Below are 22099 nucleotides of genomic sequence, written 5' to 3' on the forward strand. Positions count from 1 at the left end.
AACGTGCAGCAGGATTAGCTGTAACTGAAGGAGAGTCTGAGGGTATCTGTGTGTTTGTACGTATACGTGTGTCTCACTCTTTCTGACTCAAACTAGAGAGGAAAGCTCTTTGGGGCATGATAATGAAAACCTAATCAGGTCGCTGTGAGTCCTCAGGCACCATCCAAGCCGAAGAGCAGGTTGCTAATATCACCACCCTATACACATCAGTGTCTGATCAATGATACCTGAAAGGATGAAATGTGGAAGAGCCCACACTCTCATTCTTCTGCTGAATAATTAGGCATCAATTCCAGCACAGTAATGAATTCAAATTCCAGTGCACCATTTTTGGTTTATTGGTTTGCTAATTACAGTCTTGATTGTGTCGATAGGTGTTTGGGTCTGCACTACTTCTGTCTCTTTAGTTTCAGATTTGTCTCCTAACTTTTACACTCAATTTTCTGTCGCACATCAACCAGCGAACAATGTACTATCTTTGGAAACGTGTGGAGGAAAGATGTGTTTGTGTTAGTGGGTGGGTTAGCAGGGAAGAGAAAGCAGAAATGGAGATACAAATATTACGGGAAGGAACACAGGTTACAGCTGCAGGTAGAAGTTTTGTCTGGAGGACACGACCAAAGCCCTGCCCTACGCAGTGTGGTAACATACCACATGTGCTGTGCTTCCAGGCATTTAAGAGGCTTTGGTTCAGATTCACTCTGGGCTTTATACAGCAGCGTTTTACCAGCGTGCTTACTTCCTTTTAGCTCTCTAGCTATAAAGGAAAGACATTGTGGACTGGACCTGTTCTTAAAAGGACACGAAAAATTCGTGTGACCTGTTTTTTGCTTAATATCGCTCACTACCACCGTGGAGATATTTCTGACTCACTTTTAACTGTCTAAAGGGAATATATAGCCTTTGCTGTTGTACTCCCATAAGAAAGTATCAGGAGGGCCAAGCAGAAACTTTCCCCCCATTTAGGCACTTGTCTATTACCTTTTAGGAAGCGTGACTTCCCAACTTCTTACTTTCATTAGCTTAGGAAACCCTGGCTTATTTGAAATGCAGGCCAAAATCTAACCAGGGCACAGACTGTGCCATGACTCTTCTTTTTAGAAAGCACCTGGTCCGTCTTGGACAGTCACTGCTACAAATCAGTGACGTAGCTTCACTGGGAGTCCCCAGCAGAATGCTAAAGGATATAATTTACCGTACGGTACCACATTTTGACTTACAAGAATAATAAGGTGAATTTGGTGCTTATGAAAAGAAGTGACTACAAATACCAATTTGGGTCATACGTAATGAATTTGGCATTGGTTTGGCTTTCCAGAACAGTTGTGCCAATGAGTGTCCACTGACCTTGACCAGAGTATGCCACTGCTTATCTGGACTGCTCTGAACTGCTTTCTGCCAAATCCTGGAAAATATGCCAGCTCCTGTAGCATTTTGAGGACAGACAAATTACTTGTTTGGACTCAGGTGAGGCCAATTCATTTTCTGCCTGTGAGAGTGGAATGTAATTATCATCAAAGGTAAAAGGCAAACGCATGTAAATAATGCACTAATTATCCCCTCCCTGATGCTGCTCCCTTTGCCATTTGAAATGATTGAGAAGCGAGACAGTAAAAAATCCCTATCTGTACAGACACAGACACAGCAACACTTTGCGGGTTGCTAATCAGTCTGCAATAGGAAGGCAGCAATCTCCTGACTTTTCCCCACACAGGCTCCCTCTTCAAGACCCTGCTCCCATCAACTGCTCCGTCTATCTGCAGTATTTTGGGGACTCCAGAAGCCACCACTGGTGGGAGACACCTCCTCCCTTCCACCTGCAAGGACAATGCACAGCTCCAGATAGGGCTAGGAAATTTATTCTGGGACTGCACACTGCTCTGCATCACTGCTTCCTTCCTTTGAAGGAAATATAGATATCTCCCGTCCAGCCTCTTCTTTGCCACCTGCTGCCTCCACCTCTATAGCCTCACATTTTGAGGAAAACAGGAAAGCCTACTGACGCCTAAGACAGTCAAGATCTTTACAATTTCGCCCAAAGACCTAATGAGAGGGAAAACAAGTTCTACACAGTCCTTTTACGCTTATTGCCCTACTGGGCTTGAGATGATCACTTTTAAGCATGAGACTTAAATAAATGAAAATATTTCCTTCGCAGGCCTTTATGTTAGAAGGTAGCAGGCCTAGAACAGATGTAAAATACTAGAATCAGCCTCCTGAAGGGCAGGAAAGGAGATGGGAACTCAGTTCTGGAGAAGCGATGCAAGTTAGCAAGGTCGCCCAAAAGTCAATGGCACTTCTACTGTGTGGACCCTATTCTCATGAGCAGTGCTCCACTGACTTATGGAAAAGGAGACAAGTTACCCTGAACTCTGAACTGCTGTGTGCAGTCAGTTAAAGCAAAGGCTCTGATAGACTACTGAGCTAAGGGAGACTCTTCTTTTTTACCTAGTTCCTTCAGGGAACTAAAGAGACAGGGCTAGTATAGAACGGTTCCCAGTGATTCATCCTGTCGTACCACACTATACCACTGATGGCATCAATTATCTCTAAATATCTCTGGGGTGAAATTGGGCAAATACTTACAAAGGGGTTTAGCCTTGTTAGTAACTAAGGTCAGAATAGATTCCAGTCTTGCTGACACAAATCTATGACTAATTTTAAGCAGAGATGTATTTTTTCTGGAAGTTTGTGGTGTAACAAGAGACTCCAAGTTTAAGTACATTTTTCAGGCTCTCTAGGGACTTTAACAATGTAAGTGGTCACGTAGATGCCCAGGTCTAATAGCAATCCACAAAAGTTCTGCCATCTAAAGGCTGAAACATTTGTAGCTGCCTCCTTTTTAGCTAAGAGAAATATTTAGATGTCTAATTTTTCCTGTGTCCAGAATCTTCACTGTACTTTGAAGCTATTTGGGTTTCACAATCAGTCTCATCCACAAAGCAGTCTAAGATACTGCAGGCTTGTTAATGCCTACAAAGACATTCAGCTGGGAAGAACAGTCATGGTTGCAGTCCCTATTCATTCGACTGCACAAAAAGCAGAAATGCCATTTCTGTATTCAGTTAACTGGGCTAGACATAGTAAAAAGGCATGGAGAGGCAGCAGCAAAGAACCTGACTTCTGTAACATCCTGGTGACTGAGCACAGCTGGGCACAGCCTTAATACGCAGGGGTAAAGGAGCACAAGTCTAGCTATGCATTGCATTTGTGAGATGAGTTATTAAACATTAGGTATAGCAAAGCCTACTACAGAAGTGTTCAAGCATTAATTAGATTGTTGCCTTAAACGTTTTACTGCTTCGAGGCCTCATCTATTAAATCAATCAATAGCAAGTTCACGTCAAAGGCATTTTAGGTGATGATCTGATTATTTGTTTCCATTCATTACTGGTTCGGTACTTCAGAGGTAGTTTGCATTCTTAGGCATGATCTGTGTTGGCTAAAGTTTCTCATAGCTCATCCATTCTTTTGCTTCATATCTGCCTTTTTTTTTTTTCTAATTCTACCCCTGTTTAGCACTGATACTATGTTCCCCCACACTGCATGGACAAAAGGAGCCAGGTAATTCATGTTTAAGTATCAAGAATCTCACAAAGTACAGACAAAAGGAAGCAAAGATTTTATTGACATTTCTTTACACAGAACACAAGCTACACAAAATGCCACAATAAAGCATATGTAGAAAAATAGTAGAATCATATTGGCACTGATGACTATTCATTATTATTATCATCATCTTATTATACAGGTTTCATCATAACCATAATAAATAAGCATTAAAATTTCACAGTGGCATTATAAGCTTTACATTCATGATCTTGTTTATACAAGGGACCATGTCAGATTTCATCATCTTTTTTGTATGATCATGATTCAAAATAGTAGAGTTAAAAATTAAAAGCCCTTTCCCTTAACCTATAAGGATCTGTCCACATTAATCCATTGACTTGATCCCTTGGAGAGGTCTGCATTTGTCTAAAAAGACATTACTTTTACAAACATAATTGACCAATTGGAAAATTGGCCTTGAAAAGAACCCAAGACATTTATTATCTTCTGGTTGTCTGGCTGTGAGATGACGTGAATGCTACTGGCTGCCATTCGGCAAGATCCTCGGGCTGTGCACACTGCTCCATCAGTTTAACCCACTTGGGGATCTGGCCCATTATACTGAAAGTGCATTTGAGCAGCATTTCTCAGGATCAGACCATTAGTCAAGTCAGAACTTATGTTTCAAGAAAACTGATTTGCAACTGCAGTTTCCCTGGAATGTCATAGACTTGACTCTGCTTCATTTGTTTCCACTTTGTTGATAAGTTTTGTTTTTCTGTAGAAATCTTACTTAAATCTTGACAGACAGAGTTAAAGAAAATTGAAGTGTATGGCAGTTGACAAACGTTCATTATGGAAAGGGAAGTAAATTAGAGAGAGACAGAACAGAGCATGTGTTGTAAATCCTGGTGTCTTCTTAGAAATAAATAAGGAAACACTACAGATTTTCCAAGCTCACAGCCTCTAATTATTGCCTCTTCTGTCTGATTTGAGATATAATTTGCAAGAAAGATAACTGCTTCAATCAAATGCAATAATATATCATTTAAAAGTGCAACCTCTAGTGTCACGTGACAGAATCGGTTGTACCCCTATTCAGACCATAGAAATGGCTATACTTAAAAATATCATAAACTACTCATCTGCAAAGTTCAGCCTCAGGATAAAGTTAGTGGCTTTGAATCCAAAGTTGCAGAAGGTTGTACTTACTGTTACATGCACCAGTTATATCATGCACATTACTTGCCCTGAACAATCAGCCTTAAAGGAAGTACTTGGAAAATGGTACATCTCTGATGCATTGCTTAGCAGGCTATGTGTACAAACACGGGCACGTATACCAATGCTAGTATTTCACATTCACTATGCATGGGTACAAATGGTTTGTAAGTCCAAGGGTCAGAAAACTGATTTGTATAGTTTTTATGAAAAAAATTAAATTGCTTAAAGTTGGAATTAATCACCTGAAACTCAGCTCATTAGCATTTCAAGTCCACATTATGATTTTCTGTCATTTACTTATTTGGAAAAAAACAGAACAAAACAAAAAATCTTTTTAAAACTCTTCTAGCTTTGTCCTTGTTAACTAAAAAGTGTAATATATTTAAAGAAAACTACTCAAAGAGATAATTACTTACTGGAAATACTTAGGTTTTTCATTCTAAATTATATTTTCATACAAATTAATAAAACAACTAAAACGTAACTCTTTGAGACATAGGATAAGGATTCTGACAGAACAGTGCTCCTGTTGGCTAAATTCCATTCCAGGTGTCAGTGAAGAAATAGTGAAGTTCAGATTTAAGGGGTTACCATTTCAAAGACTGGTTGAGCTAAAAATTATTCCAGTGGTTTAAGGAGCTTAATCTGAATAGATACGGTGCACTTGAGAAGTTATTTCTCATAACTTGACTAACTTTAAATATTGAAAAGTAAGAGAGCATGATTTGAATGGTCACAGTTTTAATTCTCTTAATAAAGATAAGCTAATAAAGAGTATATCATGAGGGCTTTCAGGACTCTCAAACCAAGATAGCAGTTCCAGGGTCAAAACCACATAATTTCACACACAGGGAAAGAGAGGACAGCAGAAGAGACCTGCCTTACACATATGTTTTCCTTGGAATATAAGTTGATATTTTATAATTTTAAGCATCCTCGTGTAAAATTTGCAGCATGCAATAGAGAGAGTGGAGAGAGAGGGAGATTCACCCATTGTCTTAAACTGCCTTCTTAGTAAAAGCTCCCTCTAAGAAAGAGAGAAGAGCCCCCAGCAGACAATTTCTGTCATCTAAGACTTGTACTATTCTCTCAAGGTAGCTCTCTCGTCTAAATGGCCATAGAGAAAGTTGAACTTTCTGATATTTCAAATGTCGTGGATAATTGTCTAAACTTAAATAGGAAGTTCAAGATTTAAGGTCAGATTTTTTTTAAAGGACTTGATTACGTATAAAAGGCTTTCAACAGATGATTAAGATCTGAGTCTGAGATTATAGTTAAAAAAAACTCTCTGGGAGACTCTTTGGTCTGAAAGTTCTCCAGATGCCTGTTGTTTTGCATCCGATATGGGAGTGAACTTTGCCAGCAAGAAGAAGCTGGAGGATAACTCCCACCTCAGGGTATCCAAAAGCTTGACATGGTGCAATGCAAGTCACTTCTGGTGCTCAAGCAAGAATGAGCACCTCTAGCAGCTCCCCCTTCTGAACTAGGAACTTCCCAAAATGCAGTGGTAGCTGGTTTCTTTCTCAAACAGACTTTCTCAGCTGTAGCCCATCTTCAAGGACAGTGCTGGTTTAGCACATTCTTATGGGGTATGGTAGATGTGTCCTTGAGTATCCTCAGGCTGAGTGAGGGAATTAATTCTGGTCTTCCAAATCCTGACCAAAAGTTGCAGTCACTACCTTGTTAGATAATGGTTGGGCAATACCTAAACCATTCCAAAAGAAAGAAATGAACTTTAGAAAACTCTTCTAAACACTATGTAATACCCTTTTGTTGGGAACCTTCCTAAAAACCTTCATTTAAAGGCCAAATCTCCTGGAAGGTATGAGCTGCAAAAGACTCCCTAGTAAAGTGCATTTTCCATTGAGCTAATCCAGGTGGACTTGATGACTTCACGACTGTGGTCTAGATACCTAGGCACTGTAGTGTTCAATTTGTAGGTGGCAATTCTTCCTTTAATTTGGACCTTGATATGAGCAATTCTGATTTAAATTAACATGATATTTCATAATTTACACTGAGTAGGAAAAACAAGCCACAAACAAAACACCTTCTGCACAAAGCTGAAGCAGAAGAAGGAAATAATTGGTTGATATATGTACCAATCTTGGAAGGCCAAAGTCTAAAATGAGGACTTACTACTAACGGATCCATTGCTCAAGTCAGTGAAGTCCAGTCTTGGGGTAAGCTGAGCTATTTAACTGTTCAGGATTTTAAAAAGCTTATTGCAAAGCAAGGAACCCAAATCACAAACCATAGACATGAATTTCAATTCTTTTCTGAATTTAGCATTTAGGAATATACCGATCTGTGTTGTGATTTTGATGCAATACTTTCCCCAAACATCCAATCATATTCTGGTTGGTTTTATTAGGATAAACAGGAGAGGGTTCAGGAAACTGTTATTGCTTTCTGCCTTACTACTGCCGTCTTGCTCGGGTATATCCCTATCATGTCACAGAAAGGACGATTTATCATGTATCTTATCCTTCTTCCTTCCTTGGTCTATCAGAGCTATACCCAGCTCCTTACTTAACTAGAGGCATTGGACAAAGTACCAGTGTTGCTTCTTTCTTGTCAAAACAAAAACAGTGAAAATGAAATCTAGAAAACGTTACTGATGGCTGGGTTTTTTTTATCTAAATATATTCTCAGAGAAGTACCACAACTAGTCTAGACTGATCTCCTTCATCCGAAGATTTAATAGCAGAAAAAGGAAACGGCTAATTCCCCAGACTGGATGCATAACCAATATATACAAGACTAAAATTAGTAAGAAGTGTGGCAAAGCTGATAAATCATTGGTCTATCAGCTTAAAAATGAGAGCTTGATTGAAGAAGATGAGTGCCAAGAAAAACAAACAAAAAAAAATGGTGACAAGCTTCCTCCACCACCACCTCAGTGGTGACAAGCCACTCAGGAGATACGGCAGCTTGATTTGACATGTTGCATTGATCGTGGAAGCCATGGGAGAGGTAGATAACACACATCAAATTCAAGACTGCTTAGATAAGAGTCGTCCGCTAACGGGGTGCCAGGAGCTTGACGATTCGTTCCACAAACCAACCTCTCTCCTCCAGTGAGACACAGGAAGCCAGCAAACTGCTCCCTCACAGGAGCACTGGAGGATAACCAAAGTAACCCTCCCCTCCCTCCTTCCCGCAAAGGAACATGAACCTATTAAACTCAGCAATCACCACCACCTTCAAGAACAAAGAGCTAAATTTTGCATCATCATTTCTTATCGAAGGTGATGATGCACACTACATCAAAAAGGACCTTTTTCATCCTTTCTGACACATGTAGCTGCATGTATAACAGTGCATTAGAAATGCCTTGACATCTTACCACAATCAGGAGCGGTGCAGGTAGCCTTACCCACATAAAAATAGCAAAGAGTAAGAGAGAGTAAGAGAGCATTTCTCCTGAAATGGGACAGGAAGATTTTTGCCAGTACTTTAACTTTCAGGAAGGAATGAAAAGCTTAAATGAATTACTAGAAACTAACCTGAAAATTCAAATTGAGGCTTCAGAGGCTGTTTTATTTACTAGATTAACTCTGCTTATGGGAAGTGTAGAATAAGTAAGAATATCACAGTATTTGGACCCCCACTCCTACTCCCCTCCCCCAAAATATATATTTTTATATACACATACATATATTTATTTATTTATTTATGGTTCTTTGAGGCTAGACTTTTATGTGGTCTTCAATAACATGTTTTCTTCCTTTGAATAAGCTGTTTGTATTTGTAGCTAATATCTCTCAGTGTTTGAAATGCTTGCTGGCTTGCTCTAATAGCAGTCCAGTTTACCCTGTCCAGTTCAGTTTCATATTTTATAGGGGCAAAAGCTACTTGGATATGTGCAGCTTCATGCATATAGCTAATGAACTTCCGGTATATAGTGTATAAGTATGTGAGAGAACTAGTTTCTGACAGGTGTGAATATTTGCTGCACATATAATAGGATCTTTCAGCGCTTTGGGCAAAAGTAGAGAGTTGAATTTGCAGAAACAGATAAATCAAGTTTCAAGGTTGTAATAGAAGTTAATTCAGTCTGACCTTTTGCATTATCAGAGCTTATGCATATTTATTCTTTTTGCTCTTATCCTGTGCAGGGAAGGCCTGACTCATCTGCATTTAAAGCAGCTCTACGCTGATTAAACTGTTTTCATAAGCATTTCTATTCAATACATGGATTTCTCTTAGGGAAGTGTACATGTATTATATAGTCCTTTTACAAACAGAAAATAAACAGCAGAGGCAGCAGCTCTTTCAGACTACAGCATGTGAGGAAGCAGCATGCTACAGACCTGGAGTTCACAAGGTGAGTGAACATCCCTCTCTCTCATGACAGGCTGAAGCAGGCTCAAATTGGGCTTCCTCACTGTCTGCACCTAAAGATCACCAATGACTAAAGATCACAATGGGCGTGCAAGGGGCACAACGGGGACAAGATGAATTGTGCGCTGAAAGGGAGGTCCACCAGTGATGTTCATATGCCACAGAACAAAAATCTTTGCCCTTGCTAGTGCAATCATCTTAAACAAAACATCACAGGAGCAAGGAATAAATGCCTATTTACAGGGGAGGTGCAAGCTGAAAGCTTGTAAATTCTGGCGACAGGAGGAAGGCTCCAGCTCTAGCTGTTCAGATTAGGATCTGAGCTAGGAAGAGGATGTACTGAAACTCAGCATTTGGTGACCCTCTCCTCCACAGGACAGGGGCACCTATTATCCAAGGAGGTTTACTGGCCCCTAGAGCCCAGATTCATGACATTGCAGAAAGACTGCATAGGCTCGTCTGGCCTTCTGACTATTCCCCCATGCCGTTCGTGCATGTGAGCACCAATGACAAGACCAGAGTAAGCTCTAAGAAAATCAAAGATGATCACAGAGCTTTGGGGCAAGCATGAGGAGGATAGGAAAATAAGGTGGTGGTTGACTCAATCCTTCTAGTCAAGAAAAAGGCCCAGATAGAAGCAAATGCATCTGGCAGACCAACGCCTGACTGTATAGGTGGTGTCACCAAAAAAGCTATGGCTTCCTTAATCCTGGGGCTCTGTTTATTGAAGAAAGATTACTAGAAAGAGACAGACTCCACCTGACCATGAGAAGGAAGAATGTCTTCATGAATAGACTTGTTAACCTTGTAAAGAGGACTTCAAAACAGATTTGCTAGGGGACAGATGTAAATGAAGAAATGTCCAAATGAAGAAAATATTCCTTGGGAGAAGGGTTTCTTTCATATTCCTGACCTGAAGGGAGAGTGAATGATCAAAGGTTTAAATAAGGTATCCATACGATAATGCAGACAGCCTGGGCAGCAATAAAGAAATGGAAGTTCATGGTCAGCCAAAGGGCTATGACATGATTGTAATCATGAATATTTGGTGTGATAGCACATATGACAGGAGCGCAGTCATGGATGGGTACAGGCTGCTTGGGAATGGCAGCAGGGAGGGAAAGGGGGCCGTGTTCTACGTAAAGAAGCTCTTTAGCTGTATCTTTGTACTAGATCTTTAGTATAAAACTAGAAACATGTCTGTCAAGAGTCTCTGGGTCAAGATCAGAGGGGAAAATAACATTGATAATGTTATAGTGGGGGCCTGTTAGACTGCTTGATCAAGCAGAAGAAATGGATGCAGCTTTCTGCAAACACTTAACAGACGTTACCAGTCACAAGCCCTGGTGCTCATCAGAGGTTTCAATCATTCAGAGATGTGCATGACTGCAGGCCAGTCAGCCTCACCCTAGAAAACTTCCAAAACATGTAAAGGGCTAGCAGGTAATCAGCAATAGTCAAGAAGGATTTAGCAAAGCAGGACCTTGTTTGATCGTGGGCCTTGATTATTGCCTTCTTATGATGAAATAACTGGTTGGGGAGATGAAGAATAGAATCTATAATATATCTTGCCTTAAATAATTCTGTTGATGTTTCTTTCCATGTCTTGTTCACTTGGGAGATGAGAAACTACCGGGTAGGTGAAGAAATGGTTAGCTTCACAATGGCTAGATTGTTGGGCAATAATAATAAAGGCTAATAATAATGTCCAACTACTGGCTGATATCATGTAAAGTACCGCAGGGGTAAATAATGGGGCTGATAGAGTAAAACACCATCAATGACCAGGATGATGTGCTAGAATGCCTCCTCAGCAAATTTGCAGATGTTACAAAAATGGGGCAGGGAGGAGGATGTTTGACCTGCCAAACACTAAGAGGTTCAGGCCAGAGGAGCCTTGATAAATTTGAGGATTAGGCTAACAGAAGCCTCCTGAAGTACACCAAAGAGACGTGCAGAGTTCTGCATCTGGGACAGAATAACCTATAAAGAGTTAATCCCCTTCTCAGTAAGCTGGAATTGATTGGATGAGCAGCAGCCATGCAGAAAAGTGCCTGTAATGGACACCAAACCAAATATGAACCAAGAGCGTGCTCTCGTTGCAAGTAAGGCAATCCACATAGTAGAGCGCAGAAGGAGGAATATAACTAACAGATCAAAGAAAGTTGTTGCTCCCCTCTTCTCAGTGTTGCGGAGGCTACTCCTGGAATGCTGTGCCCACTTTTTGCCTCCTATGCCCAGATCAAGAACAGTGTTCAAACCCCCCACTGGAAGGTTACCAAGATGGTTAGGAGCCTAAACACCTGGCCTGAGGAGAGATTGAGGTTTAGGCTTTTTTAGTCTGCCAAAGAGGAGGCTAAGGGGCAATCTAGGGGCAGCTTGCAGCTATTTAAAAGGGGATTACAAAGACATTAGTGCCAAGCTCTTCCCAAAGGAATAAGAAGATGCTATAAGAAGGCACAACAACAAGTTGCAGTTTGGAAGGTTCAAACTGGATATTAAAAAGAAAAAAAAAAAGCCTTTTCCTAAGAGTATAGTGCAGCACTGGAAAAGGTAATCCAGCGTGGCTGTAGCATCTCCATCACTGCACATTTTCAAGACTCAGCTAGACAAAAACACGGCTGACCTGATCATGATGGCAGTGATGATCCTACTTTGAACAGGAATTAGACCAGAAGACTTTGAGCAGTTCCTTCAACAACAACAACATCTGTGACCTCTAATATGTACGGACAGGTGGATAATAGCTGTCGTAGAAATCGGGAAAGGCTGTGAAGATGGAGAAAAATGACTAAAATGAATTTGTGGACAAGACATACCACTCCTGAATAAGTGGTATGGAATGCAGTGCTGAGTATAGCTGTGAGTGCACCTCCACCCTGACTTCAGAATCTCTGGACCAAACACTATCTGCAAAACGCACTATGCTAAGAACTGTGTGTGGCTATATATGACCTACTTAAGGCTATCAGGAGAGCTTTTCAGTAATTTCAGAACGATCTGGACTAAGTTTACAGAGCATTTTAAGTACAAATAATTGATCATATAGACATATCATATATATCTCATATATATATCTCACATATATATATATTGTTTTCTTTAAAGGGTGCATCCCTCACTTGGTTCTGTCATTTCAAAGAGATGCTAATTACCTGCATGAAACAGTTTTCTCTAATATCAAGAGCTGCATTCTGAGTAAGCAAGAGCGCCACAGAAGGAAGGAAAAAAGTCACAACAGCAGCACAATGCAACGACACAGAGAAACCATACAGAAAGACTGTGCAAAGGAGTCTGGAATAAACCAGCGTTAATTGAGTATAACACCTACACAGGATCAGCAAAACATCCTTTGTCCATCACTAAGGCCAAACTAATCAGAGGTTCTGTATTTCAGTTTCCCGCTAAGGTTTAATGATGGAAAAACTTCAGTTTTGGGAGAAGTTCTGTTGGGGCACATCATGAAAATTCCACATTGCACAGATGAAAAAGTAGAGGTAAATAGAAAGCAATTGTCTGGTTCAGATAGTTAGAAAATTTTGCAACTTTGAATGAAGGAAAGGACTGAGGGCTTAAGAGGAGAGGAATTCTTGGAAGCCTTAGACAAAAGAAAAGCAAGACATGTAGTCAGGTCATGGCAAGGTGGCCATGCAAACTTGGGAATGATTAGGCAGAGCAGAATAGTAGCTCAGGTCTGATTAGGCTATTTAAGGAACAGAAATTTTGGGGAACTATAAGAAAAGCGTGCAGCTAAAGAACAAAAGGGATGATCTTGCTGTGGTCATAAGTTTTTGTTTCAAAAGGTGAACTTAACCTAGAGAAGAGTGAGTTATAAATAAGCAAGTCCAAAACTAGATATTTTAGTCCTCCAAATATTAATCGGCTAATTTTTACTTCAGTAACGCTCTATGCACATAGTTCTGTTATATTTCATGAAGTTCCTGAGACTCTGGTGATGTAGCTTGCCATAAATCAATGGTATTGAAGCATGAGAATGAGTGGACTGAACTCTGACTCCAGCAGACATGAATTTATGCTGATTTATACCTGAAAACCATTTTGTGATTAAATACACACTGGGAGAAGGGATGAAGATTGAGCTAGAATTATCAATTACTTAATAACATTAAACAACAAAATTGATGAACACACATACTGAGATAAAACAAAATACTTCTTGAGAGTTCTCCTTAGACATGACCTCTGGCATCCAAATGATCAGCTGGAGTGAAATATGATGTTCTGTTCTGATGCTAATTTTCCAATGGAAATTCCAGTTCACGAAGAAAACAACCATTCAGCTAGGCTGTCACATTTTAGCATGCAGAGACCACTGCAGAACTGCCCATGACCATTATACATAGTGTTTCATGGGATATTTGCCTAAACCTTCTCAAGGGTCTAACTCAATTGTTAGAAGTTCTCACTTTCCTTCTGCATTACCACTTAGCTCTTTCAAATGAAAAGGCAGAAAGGAAGAGATTTTCTGTCTTTAACATGCAGAAAATACCAAAGGAAACTATGTATTCTAATGAAAGCTTTGGCCTGAATTCTCAGTCTTGTGACTGACATGGTCTTGTGATAGCTTTCTTTCTCAAGCTTGGCAAGGGAACAGTGAAGAGGATCCATCAATGTGTGTTTATGAGGTGTCTTTGAAGCAAAATAGCGCTTACTGTTAATAATTTCTAAAGTTCTATATCAGGGTTTCAAGCCTTTAGGACCCAATCCTTTAAAGTGCAAAGTAATTTCAAATTCCACTATTGTCAGTGGACAGATGTGACTTTGAAATAATTTTGTAAAAGAAAAGATGGGCATACATTGGAAGCTGGTAAAAGACACACTTCCAGTCAAATTTTAAAGGAGCCTGCTATGCCTCTTCAGTGTTCGCTGATGATCCAGCTATGCCAGCCACTTAAGTATGACAAACTGAAGAGCTAAAAATTATGGATGGGATCCAGTTTGCAAATACAAGGCCGCTTTTGCTGACCTCTTAGAGACCCAGAAAATGAGTCCTACAAAAAGTTTCCTGGAGTGGAAAGAGGTAAGTAACTCTGAAGGCTATCAAGGCAGGGAACAAGATCACTCCTACAGACTTTCTGCAGTGCCTGACTCTCTTCTCTATACAGAGAACTTAAACCCTTCCTCTAAAAGGACAAATTCATTTTGCAACTACTTTTTAGGTACACATTATGTAAACAAATTAGACTGTCTGAATTTTACCCTAGAATCAGAAATGCACCCACAGGTTTCTCTGGCTTTTGTGCAGATCAGCCTACAAATATGATCAGATTAGATATACAGCCCCTTGAAAATCATCAGCCCTGCTGCAGAAACAACTAGTCCCTTTCTATCCTTCAGCCACTCACATTTACTTTATCACAGTTTATTTCCATTCATATTCAAAAAATAAATTTTCCTTTTCAAAACAGATGAAATCCTCACATAAGCAGAGTTGAATGGGCTCTTACAGCCCCAAATTAAGAGAATTTCACCCAGGTATTAATAAAGATATGCTATCAACTGACATTTCATTACCACATTTTTCTGAAGTACTTCCATTTTCTTCCACTTACTTAGTGTCAAACTCTTTAAATACTACGCACTGCTTATACATATATATCGGGGTTTTTAAAAAATGTATAGTAGAGATGGAAAAGAAGTCAAAGCTTGTGTCTTTTTCATGTCATTCTATGAATTTTTCAATAAAATTGGATGCATTTGTTTCTTCTTCTTAAGATCTATGTGACACCTGAGCTGGATAGCATTATCACTGAAAAGAAGATGACTTCAAAGGTTAAGTGCTATTTTAAGATACAGTGTGCCAGGCCTCAGGGATGAGATGGAGTCCCATAAGGGTTCATCCTGTGTGAGATTCATCTAATCAGGTGTAGCTATCTGCAAAGCTGATGTCTACATCTGATGTCCTGCACAGCCAGTGGAGAGAAACGGGCACTCTTAGAGAAAATTGGAATAGACAAGAAAATAGGGCAGAGAAAGCACACCCTAGAAGTCCATCTTTCCTTCCACTCATCACAAAATGAGTTAACTTACCTCTTCCAGACCACAAAAGACATCTACAACATAATTGTCTAAGCTTAAGTGAGATGATCCTACTCAGTACAGAGCTTTTCAACTCTTTGTCAGGAAATTCACCTTTATCTGTACAGCTTCACCTCCTTTCCTCCTTTTCCTTTGGTCCTTTCCATTGCCTTTCAATGCCCTGAGATCCTCTATCTTTGCTTCTTCTTTCCTTCATGTAGGCTGTCACCTTGCCTAGAGAGAACTTACCAGTCCGGGCTATAATCTACACATTGACATACCTCATTAGCAAAATGCACCTTGCCTGCTGGAGCCAGGAGGTCTACCACGCTGGTCCTAACATTTCACACCTCGGCGCTCAAGAAATAGCCCTGCATTGCTGGATTTGGTTTTTCTTCTCTGAAGAAGAAAATCTCATTGAAGTGAGGGAGTTTCTCTTCAAATACAACTAGCATTAGGCCCAGGGCTTGCTCGGGGTGTTGACCAAGTGGAGAGTTGCCTAGGGAGTGGACTACAAGGGGATGAAACTATCTATTTTGCTGTGCTAGTGGTGGGGAAAGCCAGGCCCGTTCCCATCATTGCTGCCATGCACCAAAGAAGCAGTTGTGACCGTCGATCCCAGCTGTTCCCTGGGCTGTCCCAGCCATATTCCTTCTCTGCCCCATCCCTTCCCACAGCAGCAGAAAGGGAAAAATCCAATTTGCCAGCACAGCTGAACAGCCCCCAAACTTCAAGTTGTCCCAATGACAATAACAGGGATGTCACCACTGAGTGAAATACAAGAGTGGTCTTGCTAAATGTTGCACAGCGTAGAGCAGTGGAAAGCTGTCAAAAGGCTTCTACGTCAGCGCTGAGGTTTTAAAGAAAAACTAACTACAGAAAAAGCCAGACTGTCCCCTGGTCTGTCCAAGTTCTCCCCTGGCCTGTCCAAGTTCTTGAAAGCTTGTCTTATTCACTGTCAACTTAAGAACTAAAGAATTTAAGCACAGCCCCTATTGGTACTCCAAACCAAGAGGAGTTTGTGCAGTTTGAAGGAAAATCCTTGTAGTGATACTGCTAATGTACCTCAACGTAATTTAAGAGACTTTCCGTGAAAGGGCAACACAATAAGATTCCAAAGGTCAACACAGAAACAAAGATGCTAACTGCAGATATTTTGCTATTTGTTAGAAAGATAATTCTTAATATATATTTCTCTATATTTAAATCATTATATAAAAACTTTCTGAAAATGAGTCCATGTAGATTACTATATTTTTATGATGTCCAACCACTTACATGTTATTTACATTTATAACAATGAGGGTTTCTCTTCAATATAGTATACTGTAAGAGCGGATTTACAATATTCAGAATCATTATCAAAGGAAGATCTCGTTAAAAAAATAAAAGAAGAAAAATAGAGACCATTCTGAGAGCTTCAAAACGAATGCTATGCTAGACAGTTATTGCCAAAATTTCTCACAATCTTCTGGCAGCTCAAGGAAGATAAAAATCTATGTCTCAGCTTCTCACAGAAATGACATCTCCTAGATGTTTAGCAGCTCTCTACCATACCCTCCAAGGAGCAAGCTCTATGGGCCTGATCCATCTCCCATTGCAACCAGACTTTGATCCATGGAAGAACATTATACATAGAGAAACCTTTAGATATATTTTTCATCAATTACCGCATTGGCAGCAGTGTACAGAGTGAGAGCGAAAGTGAACATGCTGAAAGGGCCATCAACTTCTGCAATAATACAAAAGAGACCTTCTCACATTTCCTCTCTTTCTCACGCTCATGCAAGCAGGAGGCTGGGAACACTGTCTAACCTAAAAGGTGAGGCCAGCTCCAATGTAAGAATGGAAACCCTGGCATGTTGTTGGACTCAGTATACTCAGTATTAAAAACAGTTGAATGTGAGAGCTTGGAATAAGCATACTTTGTACAGATTTTAAGCATATACATATATACACAAGTGTATATATATATACACACATAAACAAATATATATGCATATTTGGATATGCATATATATTTATTTTTTTCATATTTGTGTAAACTAGCCTCTCAATGGTTTTCAATATTTTGCATCTGCAGATACTTAAGTATTTTCTAAAGGAGGAGTCAACCCTTAGGTGCAGCACTGAAAGCTGCCGACGGTGGGGATTGCTTTTCTTCCTTGCTTTCACATATTCCTTAGAAGCCCGTGACTGCAGATCAAAACTATTGCACTGTGTGAAAGTTCAGCCTACATGCTCCATTATACTCGAAACCGTGTGAACGATTTACCAAGGAAGAAGTAAGCTGTGATATGTACATTTAGCTGGCCCTAAAACGTGGAGGCAGAAGAGTGATGGATGAAGACTTCCAAATCCAGCAGTGGGAGCCAGAAGGTCTTCATAACTGACCAAGAATTTTTTGTGAACTGGGTAAATCCAGCTTTTGGCTTTAAACTGCCAGTTTATAAAAGGAAAAGAGATAACAGTATCTACCTATTTTATTCAAGTGCTGCAGTAATATTTAATGTCTACAAAACTTGCCAATATTGAAACATACCATGTAAGAGTTTCTATTTAATTTCAGTGTGACCTTCCAGGGGGCAGAGGATGATGTTTAGGTGCAATATAACTTCCTATTTTCAGGTGATCTTAATCCCACCCTTTTGTATATCCCTTTTTATTGCTTTCAATTTAAAAACATACCTATGTATCAAAGCAGCCTTGTTCTTCAGCAGCGCTTGCCAGTCTGCTAGCAACTCTTTTTCTGAATTAATTCTGTGCAACTTAAACACTATCTTTTTCGTGCACTTTTTTTTTTTTTTTTTAACTCACCTATTTCAGGGATTTCCATTGTCTTGGCCTTAATTAACTGCTGAGAGTCCTGACACCTGGAACCATCTTTGTTATTTTTTCCTGCTTTTGTCAGAAGATATGGAGAGCTATGAAGATTTATGTTTTTAAATAAAAAATGTTTGCATTAAAAAACTGTCTCTCTTTCAAACAAAAAATATTTATGAAGAATTACTCCCTTTCGCTTTTTCTGAAAAAACGGCTGTGACATTGAAAATTTATCAAAATGGTATGAAAACATAGAAAGTTCTTGAAATTTGTCATTTTAAATGCTGATAACTTTTTGATAACAATTTTAATTAAAAAATTCAAAAAAACTAGAAAAAGTGAAAAATGGGTTCTTTTCCAAACCCTTAAAAAGAATTAGAATATCCTTGTATGAATACAAATTTAAATGCTTCAACCAGCTTTAACCATACAATGATTAGAACGTACATAGCACTGTAAATGGACATTAGTACAGCATTCGTATGGCATTGCAGAGAAGCCTAAGAAGATATCTTTGTATTTTGAAACTTTCCAAAATCCTCACCACTCTGTATCACCAGACCATTTTCCTCTGATTGGTTTTGTAGTTGCATTACTGGCTAGGTTTTGAATTTCACTCAGAGCAATAAATAAAAATGTTATTCGTTGGGGTAAATGTACCTAGTCACACATTTGAAAGTAAAAATCTCCAAGGTCATAGTGAGAAGCACAATAATGATACTCTATAAACGTAAACAGAAGAAGTGTTTACAGATGCCACTGATATTTCACAAGTATTCCAATAGATTCCTCTTGTTCTGGCAGTTTCTAACTTGGAAAAAAAAAACAACTTTCCAACTTAAAAAAAAAAAAAAACCAACAAAATTTCTTCATTCTATTTAAAATATTTCCTCCCTTTCCGCACTTTCAATGTATACATGTAACAAATGATTACCAATAACGGAACCATCTGAGTATTTTTTTTTTTTTTCAATACATGGAACAGTTTCACAAATGTTTTTCAGACTTTTCAGTTCATCACAAAGGAGGTTTTAACCTGAGTTCATATATACTTACTTCCTCTTGTGTTAACCACCCCCAAAGTGCTACGAATGTATAGCTTTGTTAATACATAAATAAACATTAAATCAAGGACAGCCAAGTTCCTGGGTCAATAATTGAGAGAAATGGAAATCCTATTGGTCCAATCACATTTAGAGAATTAGCCTTCTTATTCTGATTCTCTGTTTCAGAGGTGACTTAGGTCTTTATGCGGACAAAGAGCATAGAAACTGAAGAGGGATATTTATTTCTTCCAAAAGCACCAGTACTTGGAAGTTTGAATACCTCAAAGTCATAGCACTTTATTTGCTGAAACAGAAATGAAAATGGAGAGAGTTTGAAAGTCCCACCTGATCTCGTTTCTGATACCGCACTTTTTGGGCTAAGGGATTCTACTCCGCTCAACAAAATGTTTTGCCTCTGTTACCCAGTACGTCAGGCACTATTTGAAGTAGTTGAGTCCTGCCACGAGGAAAAATTTCTCCAGAAAAAGTTCGGAGTCCAACACTGCAATGTGGGCAGCCCGGCCTATCAGCGTGTTGGTGGTGTTTGGCAGAGCGTGGAACACGTTGTGTCGTATTAAAGTGCAGTCCTTCGCCCCAATCAAAGGCTGGAGCAGGTTGTTAATCATCTCTGCATAGACAGGACCTGCAAAATATTTTTAGATGTCACATCTACATACCAAAGCTGCCAGATCCCTTCTTTCCTTCCAGTGGAGTTTAATCACAGTGACAATTGGCAGGAAAATCAAAGCAATGCCAAAAAGTAAGTGCCTAGAGAGCCATCCATTGCCAGGGTTAGCCGAGTGCTGTTAATCTAAGAGGAGCCATTTGCCACCTCAAGAGGGCTGCTGAAGCTCCTCAGCGTTCAGTCCCATTTCTCCTGCAGTGGAAGGAAACCCTCTCATTTCATTCAGGGAAGGAAGGCTGGAATCATGCTGTTTGTGAAGCGGAATGAAAAGGGGTCTGGCAAGAAATAAAGGTCCATTAGGGTTTCTCTGGGGAATCTACTTCATCAAGAACATCGTGCCTCTCTACAGGTAGTTCAGAAGTTTACAGAATGGCAACTGCTCAGGAAGCTCGCTACACTCATGAAATGATCTACACTGAACGTAGACCTGGCTACTGCTAGTCCATGCATATCTCTGAGAAACAACCACCTGAGCTAGGAGCTCGCCTTTCGATTCCTATTTGAGGTAGGAAAGAAACAGAGTTGTGTTTTAGTTAAGATATGAGAAGGAAACCGTGTTCACTCTTGGGCCTAGCTGTCTCTTCATATTTCCAAGGAGCTCCTCCATTTCTAGATAACCACAGATGTGAAACAGGTACGAAATTACACTGCACATTGTTTCTCGAAGTGGTATCAAAGAGAACCTACGGAGCATTTTCTAATAAGGGAAACCGCTAATAACAAAGGCAATACATGGGACAGCATAAAGTCTGAGCTCACAGGAGAGCTAGGCCTCTGATGGCATGTGTCCTGAGGTGCCTGGCAGATTTTATTACAAAACAAGACGATTTTAGATCTGATTGCCTCTTAAATCACACTGCACTCATTCAAAGACTGTTGAAATCAAAGGGAAAACCCATTGACTTTGGATGTGTTTAATGAGATTTCATTATGTGAAACAAAGGTGAGACAACACTAGCAATTCAGTAGACTGAAGAAAAACAGTGTTGGGAACTAGTTCTATTATCATGACTTTTCTTAAAATAAATCAGAGGGATGGAGAAGAAGGAGTAAGAACCCTTTGATTACAACCCGATTGAAATTTTTTGTCTTCAGACAAAGAGCATCTTAAAAAGCTTTTTTTTTTTTTTATTGATTTCAGTCATTTCTTGTGGGAAGAGAACACTTTCTTCCTTTCTTCCACTTTCTTTCCTTCCAAACAAAATTTGAGTTTTCATCATGCTCCTGAAAAACCCTTCTGATGCAATGACCTCAGCTACACAAAAACCAGCACAATTCCTCAGCAGCTTTGTAAACATGGAAAAGATCTTACACATACCTGTGTGTCTGTCTTTAAGTGCATTTTTGCACATTTCTATTCTTGCTGAATGAAAGGGTACATATCTGTCTTGAGGTGAGGCCACTAACACAACATTTTTAAAGTACTGAAGACCTGTGGCAAACAAATGCATTAAACACATTCATCACAATAATGCACAGCAACGAAAATATAAACCATGTCAGCATGACTATGTCATGTTCATGCACATTTTGAAATCTACAGTGCAAAACAGATGAAGAAAAATTGATATATAGCACAAAGAAGAAGAGCTTAGAAGAACAGCTTAAAAATATTTCTGCTACCTCTGTGAACTATTTGTTCTTTATATATGCTCATATATGTCAACTGTATATCAGGAGAAAAATAAGAACTGTTTCTGTTCCAAATAATGTTTGATTAAATCTTGCAAATATTTATGCCTCTAAACACTGTAAACAAAATGAACATCCCCACCACAGTCAATGGGTGTTCTTGCATAAATAAGTGGATATAGCTGGATACAGGTTCGTGCTGCTTCCTCTGTTTGTGGCCTCCTGGGCCCTCAGTCACCTCCATTCAGCAGAAGAGGTGGAAAACGGACACAGTCCAATGGATACAGTCTATTAGCCCAGAGACTAAATCCTGAACACAGGGGAACTGTATTTTTGACCTTTCTACTTCCCTTCCCCTCACAGAAAAGCTGTCCAGGACCAGGTCTTCCCTTTCTAGATTTTTCTCATTTCCACAAGGAAGAGTACTGCTGGCTCCCTCTACCAAGCCTGGCTGAAGCTGCCTATCATTTTCTTAGGTCATCCTACAACGAAACCAATTAAATTTGTAAACTCCACTCTGGGCTATAAGGTAGGAGAGGACAACAGCGGGTGCTACCACATCCAAAAAAATTTTTGGAAGAGGCTCAGTGGTGAACAATTGTTCAATTTTTCTTCCAAGACAACCACAAAGAGAATTGAAAGAAATTAATCTTTAAGCAGGGACTACTCCTTTAAGAAGAAAGTCAGAAATTTTTGGATACTCAAAGAGTTATCTGGAAAAGAGGGAACAATACCACCCCCTTCAACTTCT

At 39.6% G+C, this 22099-nt stretch overlaps 1 protein-coding gene across 1 annotated transcript in view; it reads right to left on the reverse strand.

The window, feature by feature from the left end:
- Nucleotides 1-3599: 3599 nt before the first annotated feature.
- FAM135B (family with sequence similarity 135 member B) overlaps nt 3600-22099 on the reverse strand; it is a 223940-nt gene continuing 205440 nt past the window's right edge. The window contains exons 19-20 of the mRNA XM_068933385.1: nt 21035-21148; nt 3600-19674 (exon numbers count right to left, since the gene is read on the reverse strand). Coding sequence (XP_068789486.1) covers nt 19469-19674; nt 21035-21148 — 320 coding nt within the window. The 3' untranslated portion in view covers nt 3600-19468. The remainder of the gene's footprint in view (nt 19675-21034; nt 21149-22099) is intronic.

The sequence above is a fragment of the Struthio camelus genome, chromosome 2, assembly GCF_040807025.1.
Source record: "Struthio camelus isolate bStrCam1 chromosome 2, bStrCam1.hap1, whole genome shotgun sequence".
NCBI lineage: Eukaryota > Metazoa > Chordata > Aves > Struthioniformes > Struthionidae > Struthio > Struthio camelus.